Source organism: Ptychodera flava, chromosome 11, assembly GCF_041260155.1.
Source record: "Ptychodera flava strain L36383 chromosome 11, AS_Pfla_20210202, whole genome shotgun sequence".
NCBI lineage: Eukaryota > Metazoa > Hemichordata > Enteropneusta > Ptychoderidae > Ptychodera > Ptychodera flava.
Window position 1 is genome coordinate 2,287,146 of NC_091938.1, and position 12,919 is coordinate 2,300,064.

General features: G+C 36.1%; 1 protein-coding gene across 16 annotated transcripts in view; it reads left to right on the forward strand.

The window, feature by feature from the left end:
* Window positions 1-12,919, forward strand: part of LOC139143248 (A-type potassium channel modulatory protein DPP6-like) — a 390,979-nt gene that overhangs the window by 194,599 nt on the left and 183,461 nt on the right. For 2 of the 16 annotated variants that reach the window (XM_070713406.1, XM_070713408.1), the window contains exons 1-2: window positions 2,582-2,806; window positions 4,151-4,234. The exons of 12 other annotated variants lie outside the window; for them this stretch is intronic. In XM_070713406.1, the coding sequence (XP_070569507.1) occupies window positions 2,696-2,806; window positions 4,151-4,234 (195 nt within the window). In that variant the 5' untranslated portion in view covers window positions 2,582-2,695. Of the gene's footprint in view, window positions 1-2,581; window positions 2,807-3,769; window positions 3,959-4,150; window positions 4,235-12,919 lie in introns of those variants that run through there. 2 more of the 16 variants (XM_070713412.1, XM_070713411.1) reach the window with 2 other exon arrangements.

Here is a 12,919-nt window from a genome sequence, read left to right on the forward strand (position 1 = left end):
TTTGGCATTTCATTAATTGCCGTAACGAAATCAAACATGTAGGCCTAGGCCTACTCAATAAAAATATGAAAATAGGCTTTACGTAGATCATGGTGATATTCATACCAAACACCGCTTCGCTGTTCATTCCCAACACCAAGGCTTGCAGTTTGTTTCAGAGATTTGCTATTAAGAGTTTCAAGTTCGACAGATGAATTTTATTACTTTCGAATTTCTCATTTTCTTCGACGGTTGTCTTTGCATGATTGAGTCCTTGGTAATTTGCTGGAGTAATGTAACAGAGGTGATATACTAGACATTCGGCTGTCAGATCAAGGCAGCGGCTGAGTATATTCCATTTTTCTTGAATAAATTTATTCCAACAAAATGACTAATGAAACAAACCTATATAACTGTGAATTTGTCGAGCGAACGAACAGAATTACAAAGCAACTATATATGAAGCATATTCTCACCAAATAATTTTCATGGTAAGCGCCCTCTAGAGTTTAAAAGCAAGTGTGCATGACTGTTACATGATAATCGCCGATGCGGGGCCCTTGTAATTATCTATCCAATTTTCATTTACATTGAAATTTGAAAATAGATTTTATGAACAAACGACAGAGAATTTAAATATTCATCGCCTGGCTTGTATATTTTTACTTGGAAACCCTCCATGGTGTTACAGTATTAGACTGATGTAGTGAGCTGGTCATTGCGCAGTTTAACAGTCTCAAAATGACCCAAGCAACCTAGAACACGTCATAAAATGACCATCTATATCTGGACTAGATATTAACCTCGTTTGACAAGTGCACCTGATACAGTAACTTTAATATCGCCGAGTGCCAGTAAATATTTTGCCATGGCGATATCCCGTTGCCTTTGCAATTACTATGTGATTACTGAAAATATTGGTTGAACATCAATTCCTAAACTCTGGTGCAATCCGCCATTGAAAGCTTGATAAAAGCTAGCTTAGCACGATCTTCCTCACGCTGGGCCTTCAGATCAAGACCTTTTACCCGCTAGTGGCATTGTCTTCATAATTATTTAATTTCAGGTCGAAATAAAATGAGTTTGTATCGATCATTTTTGACTGACCATGCGTAGAAATAATAAACCTATTATACCGGTCTTGATTTCCTTTTCCATTACTATTCGACCTTCAGGAAAAGTAAAATTAGATTTTTTCGGCGATATCACACAGTTTTGATAGCCTATGTCTTATTGGCTGGTCTTCCTCCACCGGTCGATTATCTGCGATTCTAAATTCACGAAGACAATGTTTTTGTTATCATGCAGTTCGCCGAATAGTATCCAAAACAACACAGTTTAAATAAACGCATGCGCATATGCGATATAGAAGAAAGGTAACACTGCCTCTTGTGTGGCTTCTAAAAGCTATAAACAGATACGATCGTTTTACGATTCGTAAGGTCGCAATGTGCAATATACGCATGCATGGCTATCGTTACTCCGTGTCAACAACAACAACTCATTTGACGATTGACGGCGGTTGTTACTGTTATTTTCAATTTTACTAGATGATGATGATGATGATGATGATGATGATGATGATGATGATCAATATTATCGTTAGCAGCAATATGACTTCATAATGATTATTGGTATTATCTAACACTGATAGCTATTGAAGTAATTTTGGTTTAAATCATTCAATGCTAATTGGAGAAAAAGTAGCATTTAAATATAGACAAATACGCAATATTCAAAGGTATTTCGGAAGCAAATCGCTTGAGAAAATTAAAACACGTTTTTCTATTAGTATAAGCTTATTGGTTGCTTTTCTATTAGTAAGCTTGAAGTTTATTAACCAACAGATAGGTTTGTACTTTGATATTATATGATCAAACTTGTCATACTGAACACAGAGCATAATCGCTGTTGCTGTGGTTTTCTTTCATAAAAACAACCAAAACCCGAACAAACCATACACGCATGTGTGTACACGATAAATGGCAAGACATCGTGAGATCCATACCTTGCAGACAGAATTGACATGATGTTCTGCACAAAAAATATAAGCTTATCAATTCATTTCAAAAGAAGAAAGAAGCGTAATTGCATAATTTGACTCTATTTTAATGAAAACTCTTACATACCTCTGGTCAGTGTTGTTTTACGTTATCAGAATTTGTGTCAACCAAAGCAAGAGAAGATTTGAAACTTTGACCGTGGCGATTCAGGTACGAGCCCACTTTGAACGCTGTGTTTTTCTTTACGTAAGTAAGTCCGCCCTCTTGTGTTGTATCTGTACAAATCCGCGATATCTGTTACACCACTTTGTGGTATGGTGCACGTGTCAAAATTACGATTTTTCCCTCTAAAAGATTGAATGTAATCGACAGGAAGCGTAGTAATATTGTATAATAAGAGCAGAGTTAAGCTATTGCAATTATTTCTCACTAATACCATCGATCGGTCATGTGTAGACCCGCAATATGCGTAAACATACTTTTCCAATTATATCAGGTCCAATCAAAGGGCCCGTTTCATATGTTCTTTGACATACATTTATGCAAAATATCAGCCCCAAATAGTGAAACTAAGTGCATCAAATCAATGCTCAAAACTAGACCAGTCAATGGAATACGAGCCTGTAGGTCAGTTTTTGAAGAGAACAGACGTCCACATTTGGATTTTTCTTGTAATTTCCATCTTTGCGTAGTTTTTACCTGCTACCTACAACATGTTTCCGGCCGTGTTGCGTTCTGCAGGAATGGGCCATGGCCATAGCCGTGGGCATGGTTCCAGTTCCACTACTGCCCGTCAGAGTGGTGGCGGAGACGAAGAGACCAAAGTAAATATGTCACAACTTTCTCAAACTTTAAATACCGTTATCACCGTTCCGGCTAAGAGTTTACAGAAACTTAGTAGGACGGGATGTAAATCATGTGTTAGCTTGATGGGGAAATCGTGACGCCACAATGCTACTAAGCCTAAATTGCTTTTATCTTGTAAATATTATTGTTTGTGTACTGTTATTTGCAAGGTAAGTAGATGGATGGTGGACAGTACTTTGGGGATGTTGCAGTCATCCATGTACTGTGACGTTGCCTGCGGGGTTTCGCTTTCTGAATTTGCGCTTTGATTGTGGGCTATCGAGGCGACGCGACGTTTTTTCACTTTATCGATCGAGCGGGCTGAGTTTTCACTGCGACGTAGGGCAAACACAGTCCCGTTTCAACGCTTGACTGATAATGAATAGGTGTGATTCACGAGTAATTGTGAATGGTTTTCACCAAAGAAAGGCTGCCCGCTATGATTACAATACACTATACTGTTATGTGTGCGAGACTGTTTAAGTACAACGAAGGCTCTGGTATATAGACGTATATCCCTAAAATGATAATGGTATCTTCCATTGTCAACTTCCATTTCAACATACGAGCTAAACTAAAGCTGGCTGACAGTGTATTTTAATTCGTAAAGATCGATTCGTTACTTTGATACAACAAGACTCAGTTTATTTAGCCCATCCCACTTTTTATGAGGAGAGGGTTATTCACTTTTGGAATACGTACTCGCTGTTTACCAGATCACTGCAAATCAGACGGTCGCGTCGACTCCACTCTGCGTACTTGGATGAACTGGAAGTTCATGTTTCCCGCACTTTTGCCTGCCGTCATACCGGAAATTCCGAACAGCCTTGTAAAAACAGTTAGTTCCCGGCGATGGATTGGAGACGTATCGTACTGTAATTAGTCATTCTGAAGCATTTGGTAAATGCATTAGGAAAGAGACTGGAAACGTTTCCCTTTTGTCGACCGGGATCGAAATAATATCGGGAATCCAGTCCAATTAGTGTCGATTTAGTGGATCCGTAACTGCCTGCCAACTAAGTAGTGACTTGGGGTTCAGTTCTGTTCGCATTTTGCCGTCAACTCTTTGTTCACACTCACTGTTTACAGTCTTGGCAATGCTGCATGTCAGCTACGTTCACACGCAAGATGTACGTATTTACTTTTTCCCTTGTCTGTCGTACTTATTGCAATATTTCAGTCATATCTTTTCAATCAATTTCCGATGTCAGTTGGTCGATCATCTTAACAGTTTCTTGCTCTGTTCCGTTCTTTTTCCCGTCTCTCTATCCTCTTGCTGCTTCGATAAATGCGTACATCAACGCGTTGCCATCGCATCGTAGGGCGCTGGAGCTGTTTCCAGGACGGAGCCCAAATCTGCACAACTTGGTAACAAGGGGCAGCCACTCTCTATTGAAGAATGGGAGGTGCGTTTCTATAACATTACTCTTTCTCTTAGTTTCATCCAGTTACTGAGTTCGACTTTCAGTGTAATCCGGTAGTTGCTGCACAGAATGCTGTGTGTGTGTTCAGCACGGTTCATCACTCTGTGATTAATCGCTAGTTATAACTTCAACACATACCAGTACTGGACATGTCACAACACAAAATAATTCATGTGACTTTATTTTAATCAAAACATCATTGAATTTAAAAATACGGTTTGTGAAATTATCTCTAGCCTGACATTTTTTCCAGTGCCACTATCATACTGCCCTTAACTTCCTTTATGCACTTACCTTCATAAAGCCATTTCTATTTACCGTTATTCCTGTCAGAACAGCTGCATATTTTGACAATTACCGGACATTGCATTGCGTTAGTATGTTACCTTGACTTACAGAATATGTAGTACCATGGTGACTTTAATAGAAACGTTCTCTTCTCTGCACTTGTACTCTAACAAAGAGAAACTGCAACGTCTAGTTGTTTGTTACCATGGTAATATTAGTGTAATTTATTGATCTGTTCCGTAATTGCATTTCAGTATACACAAAGAAATAAAAGATTGAGGCATTTTATACACACGGCTATTGTTAGTATATTCTTTTGAAGGATTTCTGTTGACACTCGTAAAGTGTTTCATTATTATAGAGCAGAGAACACAATGGAGTGCCTTCAGAGTAAATGCATCAGAAAAGCAACTGTAACATGAGTTGATTCAGAAACACTCTACAGACGCAAGTGGCATGTTCAGAAAGTATATCGGTATCGCTGTCTAGTTTGTGTAACTGTAAATGTAGCTACAAAGAAAGTCCATAGCTGTAAACTGGTAATTTCATTTCTGCCATCCATTTGCAAATTATGTTCATTGAAGTGTGTCTGTTAGGTTTTCGTATTTGTTGTGAACACACACAGGAAACTAAACTGTTCCTGGTGTTGTCATCACTTGTTATTTCTCCCAGAGGTCACAGCCAGGGGTCACAGATAGGGGTTATAGTTAGGGGTCATAGCTTGAGGTCACAGCTCTTGAATGTAGGTCACTCTCAGTCAGGGTCAATTCTTGTTCATTGCTGCATAGTAGCTGTAAAATTTAAGTAACTGCATTGTAGCTAAAACTGATTTTGAACCGTCATATGGTGTGTTAGGTCAGAAGACGCATCCTGTGTTCATGTATGTATATGTGAAATGTTTACGTAGCATCAGCAACTTAATGTTGCAGCATATGTCTAAGGCAAAGTGGATTCCTTTCAAAGTGCGAGCTGTCGAAATTTATGGAATGAAAGAAGTTGATACAGCAAAAGAAAATAAAGGTCTCCCTAAAAAGTATGACAAATGATGCCGGTATCTGTGAACAGCTGTGCACATGTGTCAATAGCACATACTGTGTAATTGAATGAATGACAAGATATATTACAACATCTCTTAATTCATTATAGTGTAATCAAAATTTGCCACCACCAACAGGTCACAATATTAAATGTCATTTTACGACACCGCACCAATGAATTGCTAGACAATTTTGGTCATTGTACGACACCCTCACTCCAAGCTTCAATTGCTAGGCGATTTTGGATTTACAATTAAAACAATCTCCACATGAAAATAATCATTGTATAGAATAATAAATTTTAAATGATTCTGGTTAATTGTTGATATTGTCATTAAAGGATGCCGAATAAATTATTGATGTGATAATGGTATTAGGTTCAAGTTGTCAGATTTTGCATTTGTTTGGCATTCTTTTTAGGAATATGAATGAGTTTCATACATTTTAGCAAATGGCAAAGTTGATTGAAGGGAATAAATGACACAATTTCATTGTTTTTCGCTCAAAACCAACAGAAATGAAAAGCAGAAAAAGCAGTTCTTGTTTATTTTAATTACTTTCTATAATGAATTGACTGCTAGTTACTATGGCAACAGCCAAGGTCAAATGAAATACATCATTTGCATGATAGGTATCTTTAAGTTATCATCTGTGTGTTACAGTATCTATCTTTGCAAAGCATCTGTTCCAAGCTTAATTGGATTTCAATTCTGCACAGTGCCGGTTTACAATACAAATAAGACTTCGTGATTAGTTCCCATACTGGGTGAGTTAGTTAATGGTTTGTACAAAATGATGGTGTCCAGCGTGCGGTGTACTTGTACTTGTGAAAAGTAGCCTTACCAACCTTGTGGCTCTTGAAAATTATTTTGCAGTTCATGGGTATGTTTTGTGATTTTGTGTTGTGCCGTGTAGAAAGATTTTGTTAGTCTTGACCCGAGAAGTATCAAGGCACTGTATGAACTCATTGCAGATGATATCCTGCAGTGTGTGGTAGAAACAGGTTTCTACTTTGTAAGGACTTGTCTTTAAAATGTTGAATCCATTTATCTTGAATGCCAAGAGTTTGAGGAGAGTCTGGAATTATAAGAAAGAAAAGGCAAAATCTTCTATGAATTTTCTCTGTGAGGAGAAATCATTTTCCTTTGCTTTAGTACTTTGTTCATGTTAGGCAGATTCATCTTCTTCATTTCTGACGGATATTATGGTTTATTTTAAGATCAAGTTTTTCATTCATAAACAGATGGTCAGTTTGTTCATATGTTCTGGATGGTTCAATTGACTGCACTGTGTGACTAACAATATGATATTCTGAGGAAAACAGGCATTTACATTTATGACCATACCAGCTATAAATCTAGAAACATGTTGTGTTTGTCCTCATATTGATTATCCCTTGTCGTAAACAGAACAAACAGCCAAATCTGGTTCTAAATGGTTTCCATCAATGCCTGTTTATCATTTGAAAAATGATTAGAAAGCTGATTGAAGATAATAATGTACTTTCCTGAATGTAGATCATTCTGTTTGTTGATATCTTGTGTTGGGTAGACATTTTCTGCCCACAAAAAGTGGCACAGAAATCCTTTTGTCTCTGTATAGGAACAGTTCAAGAAAAATAAAAAAAATTTGCATGTTTCCGCAAACATGCCTTTGAAAATGATGCATTAGGTTTGAGGAATCTGTTTTACTTTTCATTGGCTGAGACCCATACAATGCGGTACAATTCAGAAACTTTATTTGAAATTAAAAAAAAATTTCTTGGGTTGGCAGGTTTTCCTAGGGTAGTTCTGAGTCATGGGAAACATATTGTTTTATTTGGCCATGCAGATGTATTTGTAAACCAATTTATAAATTCCAATTTTAGTACAACCATGCATGGATGATACACTGAGGAGGAAAAGTCTAAATATTCATTTGTATTTCAAGGATCCTGAGAGCAATGAGAATTGACAGGGAAATGTAATCAGCTGAACAAATCGCTATACCAACACTCAAGTACAGATCAGTCTCATTTCTCTTTCTACCATTGTTTTGCAATTGATTGATTGATCAAATGGCAAACAAAGATATAATGTGGATTAATCATGCAATGCATGATGGGAAATTAATATCAAAATGATTTGAATCCAGTTCTGTTTTCGAAATCTCTTCAATCTTTTAGTATCAGATGCATTGGATTGGTAGTCTAGAATTTTATAAACATTAGTATAAAATAAAATAATAGTATAAACACCATTCACTTCAGGAATGCTAAACAGAAATGGTCAACAACTGTTAAACATTCCGTTCCGTAAACAAGAAAATTCAATGAACATGCAGTACCCTTTGAGCTCAAGTAGCGCTAACATTTGATGTTGTATGTAAAATTGCAACGTTTTGTTGTACTCCCCAAATCATACCTGAATGCTTCGGTCTTCAACTAGTTGGCATATAAAGCCAATATGTGTATGTGTGCCGTGGTATTTCAGAAGATGTTTTGTAGTTGTTAAATGTAGGTACAGAAAACAACGGAAAGATCCAAGGGAATGGCATTGTCAATAACTGGAATTATGCTGGACTAGAATTCACTCACCAACAAAAAACACCACATTTGGTACAACATACTGATCAAGTGAAACTTTGGTTTTACAACATGGCAGAGAGGAGAAATGTTTTCTAAAACAAAAGAATGAAAATATTACCGAACATTACAGCTACTGTCTGTGTCACTCTAACATATACCGAACAGCATTAAACAAAATCCAAGGAGATTGTCTGATTGAAGTGCAAAGATTTAACAGCTGTGCAAAATGACTTGAACTGAAGTTCCTGTCCTCTGACTGTTTCATGTGATGTGACACGCCGACGTTTTAGAAATCGTTGCATATCGTTGTCTTCAGTAATTAAATCATTTCATATTCAACAGCTGTATCTTAGCCTTGCCATTCTAACATGGCATTTTAAATTTTATATTTCATTCATCGATGACTGTTTCCTTCAAACCGCAGCTTTAATGTTGCCGGCGGTTTCATTTGTTGTATGTTGTTAAACAGAACAAGTCAATTCAAAGCTGTAAATAATGCATAGCCAGGGACGCTGCGTCTCCAGTCTGGTGTGATTGTCAACAAAATGTGAACTGTGTAACATCAAAGCCTTGATGAAAACCTGAATGTACATGTGCATGATCTTTTCACAAAGCCCAATTAAATTATCCTCAATTAGGTAATTATGACATATTATTGTTTATGAAAGATGTGATATTTCATGTCATTGATGTGTTCTAAGCTTTTCTATTGTAAAACCTAACGCATACAGCATGTTTTAGTGATGTCATGTACATTATATTCACTACCAGTTGTCAGTAAATGACACTTCCAATTGTCAGGATATAAAAAGCTCCGTAAAAATAAATCTGCATTTTGTGATCATTTGAAAGCTCTGTCACAGCGCTTTTTACAGACTTATTCAAAATTTATTTGTTGTGTATTGTCATGAGATATTTACGACTGAAATAACTTTGTGTAGGTTGATCTGAGCTCCACTGCAGTTAGTGCTTTTATTGAAAGAATCGTATATAATCTACGGTACAACTTTAACAATAGAACGTATAACAGTGATTTCAGTGCAGAGGTTTGTTCAGTAAATAACGTTTGAATGAGTATGGCTATTGTCTTCTTCTGATTCTGTGGACAAATTTGTGTATCAAGGAAGGAGAATGAATTATGAAATACCATGGCAACGACAACTTGCTTCTCACTCTTTCATTGGCTCAGGAGAGACTTGTTAAGACTTACTTTGCACTCTCGCTGCACAGTCTAACATTGATTTTGATTGGGTAAAAGTGAAAGAACTTTTCAGCTTGCGCACTATATGTAACGCATACCAATTTGCCCTCCAGTGTTTCTGTTTATGACTAAATTATTTTTCTTATTTCTCGGTGTGTTGAATGGCCTGACGCTTGTATCATAAAACAAGGGTCATAAAAATTTTGTGTCAATATGACCTTAAAGAGGTTACCGGTACAGATATATCAAGTAATATTTACCTTGAGGGATGGTTATACTTTTGTATAATACCAGAATATATAAGGAAGACATGTTACTTGCTTTCAGACAGTTAAATATTTTTTGAGGGGAAAAAAAAAAAAAAAAAAAAAAAAAAAAAAAAAAAAAAAAAGTTCGTGGTGAGTGACCAGTTTCAGTGTATTTGCCAAAGTTTGGGCACATTGGTCAATGATTTGGTAATCCCAAGTATTAACATTTTTGTTGTTTCCTAATCTGATTGCATCGATATACCAAAGGGAACCGTGGGTAAATTTGCCTGCTTTACTGCCCCTAACAAAAACACTGAGATGGTAGATTATTAGTCACTGATGTTTGTGGCCAGTAGTCTAATATCCGAAGTTTTTCATCTGCGTAGAAAAATAATTTAGTAGTGCTGAGTAATTTTATGCGATAGCCAGGTTTGTACTCCAGATGTATTTAATATTTATTGATAAATTTGTTTATGGAATGCTATACCCTAGTGCAATTCATCAGACATATGATGAACTGCGCTGTATTTTAACATTGATTGTAGTTTTTAGCATGTCATATTGAACAAGTAAAATTTTAAAAAATCAATTGATGTCAAAACGAACGTATTTCTGTTGATTGCTTCATTCATAATTTGTTTTAAAAATACACTCTGGAACTGGAGATTCAAAGCTTGATAAAAAAAAAAGATTTTTACAAAAGCCATGCACAGTTTCCTTTTAGATTTGAGGCAGTCTTCTCTGTGTACAGAAATTCAAGAATATTTCATTAATTTTAGAAATGCAAAAATCTGTGATCAATCCTTTTCATTGCATATTTTGGATGCATTTGAAACTGCCTGCAGAAATAGAGCACTGTGGCAACATTTTTGAACACTTTTTTAGTCAGTTATTAACAATTAACATTTCAGGAAAAATGGTTACAAGTGCACTTGCAGCTTTTTGTGCTGATATGAAACAAACTTTATTGTGACCTTGTACGACCAGAGTGTTCGAATTACATAATATTAGCACCCGCTAATGAGAAATAACCACCATAATTTACTTGTTGCTCGCATTTAAGATAGTTCATCGTTTGTACTGACTCTTTAGAATCATTGAATTTTGTCATGAGATTTTAGAATGCTCAAGTGTATCACCATTAGATGTTACAATAAACCAGTGAGACAGTGTGACAGATCAGTGAGGCATTGTGACAGATCTGTTAAACATTACAGTTCAGTAAGACACTGTAACAGAGACAGTGTAACAAAGCAGTAACATCTGAGACCATGTGACACATCAGTGCTAGAGACATGCAACAAATCATTAGTGGAGACTGTGTGACAGATCAGTGAAACAGTGTCACAAATCACTGAGACAGTGTAACAGACCAGTTAGACAGTGCAACTGATCATTGAAACAGTGTAACAGAGACAGTGTGACAGATCAGTGAGACTTGTAACAGATCAGTGAAACTATGTGACAGAGACAGTGTAACAGACCAGTAAGACAGTGTGACAGATCATTGAGACAGTGTAACAGATGTAGTGTGACAGATCACTGAGATAATGTCATCAAACAAGCATTATAAAATTTTGAAATCACATATGGTACTCTAGCTGCCAGTACAATTATGGCAATGTCAGTGAAGTCAAGCAAAGCAATTTTCCGGCTGTTGCCAGATGGAAAATTTCCTTGACCCTGCAAACTGAGAGTAACATCAAAGATTTGTTCTGCACATAATCAATTCAGAAATCAAAATTATGCAAAGTTTTGATGAATTTAATGATACACCTTGAGAATTGTTTCAAAGGTTGCGACCTTAACTATTGAATCTTAGAAGTAGGAAATATTGGTCGGAACTAGAAGAGCTGAATTGAAAAATTATATTTAATGTTAAACATTGCTTGTCAGAGATTATTGGTAATCTTATTGTAGAGTTAAAAATAGTTGTACTTTGGATTAATTTGATCTGGGAAAGATTGATATCCTGGTCTATTAGTTTGGATTTATTCCCCATGGATTAGCACAGGGATTTCCTATGTCATCATCATCATCCATTGTACTTAGGGCTTTAACACATGTACCAAGACAATAATTCATGACTCCCAAGAATTCCTGCTGGTCAAAAGTCCGAAATAAAATTCATCGTCATCCTGCTGTTTTATTGGTGAGCCTGCAAGGATAGTGACAACATGAAGACATACTTGACTGTTACACAGTCGTTATACGTATCGTATGTAGATATATTGAAGCTCAAAGGAATGATTATATGGCTACATTGTTCTTTAATTTCCATGGTTTAACTTATCAATTAGGACATCAATAGTGATGGAAATAAAGTAACAACTAATATTTACCCATTTGCTAATTGTACTCTGTGTTGTACCCAACTTTCAGAGGATTTACGCTTGCTAAATAACTATTTACCAACTGTAGTGTGATGGAGAGTTGTGTCTACAGTATTGTCTTCATGAAAATTGATATTTGTAGATATTGTATAACTTAAAATAAAGTAACCAGCCACACATTCTGGATAGAACAGTCTTCCAGAATATGCCGCACATCTTATTATGTTGAACAGAGTTTGTTCTCAGAATCTTACCCAGTGTGCATTGCAAATTTGAGATCAGTTTGGTTTGAAATTCAGGTGATTGACCTTTCAACCTGCATTGACCTAGGTCAATGGCGACTGATTGATATTTCTGCTTCTCACACATGAGTCATGTCATAGAAATAGAAAGTTTTTCACATTTACTGCACCATCTAGCGACAAAATGAATTAAATTTAATTGAATCTCAAATAGGTCACCCAGCTGTTCGTGTAAGTCAAACCACTTTTTCAGAGTGATGTATTAAGTTAATTATGTAATTTATTTACGTTTGATCAGTGTCAATGGAAATAATTTATTTACTGGCTAATTTTTTACAGCTTTTTTCATGCCAAATGAAATGAAAGTATTCATACATTATTGAACTGACTTGAATTCTGTATGATTTTTAGAACACTTTGTCGTTAAAAATAATTCACATGGGGAGCATTTGCTCAGATGCTATTCTCTGTATGCTAAAAAAAATATGTTACTGTATTTCAATATTTGCGTGACGTGACATGAGATATGAGTGATGTATCCACTGTGAGTACTTGCTGAAAGTTACTGCTGCCCGGTACAAATAATACTACGATATACGCATTTAGAGTTTTATTTCATTTGCTAGCCAAACTATTGTATGCAACTCATCCATTTTAAAATCTGCGGACTAATAATTACTGGAGTCACAAATATCTGGTGTTTTAGTAACCCTTTCACAACTGTGGTTTTAGCCTAAACCCACCGATTATCA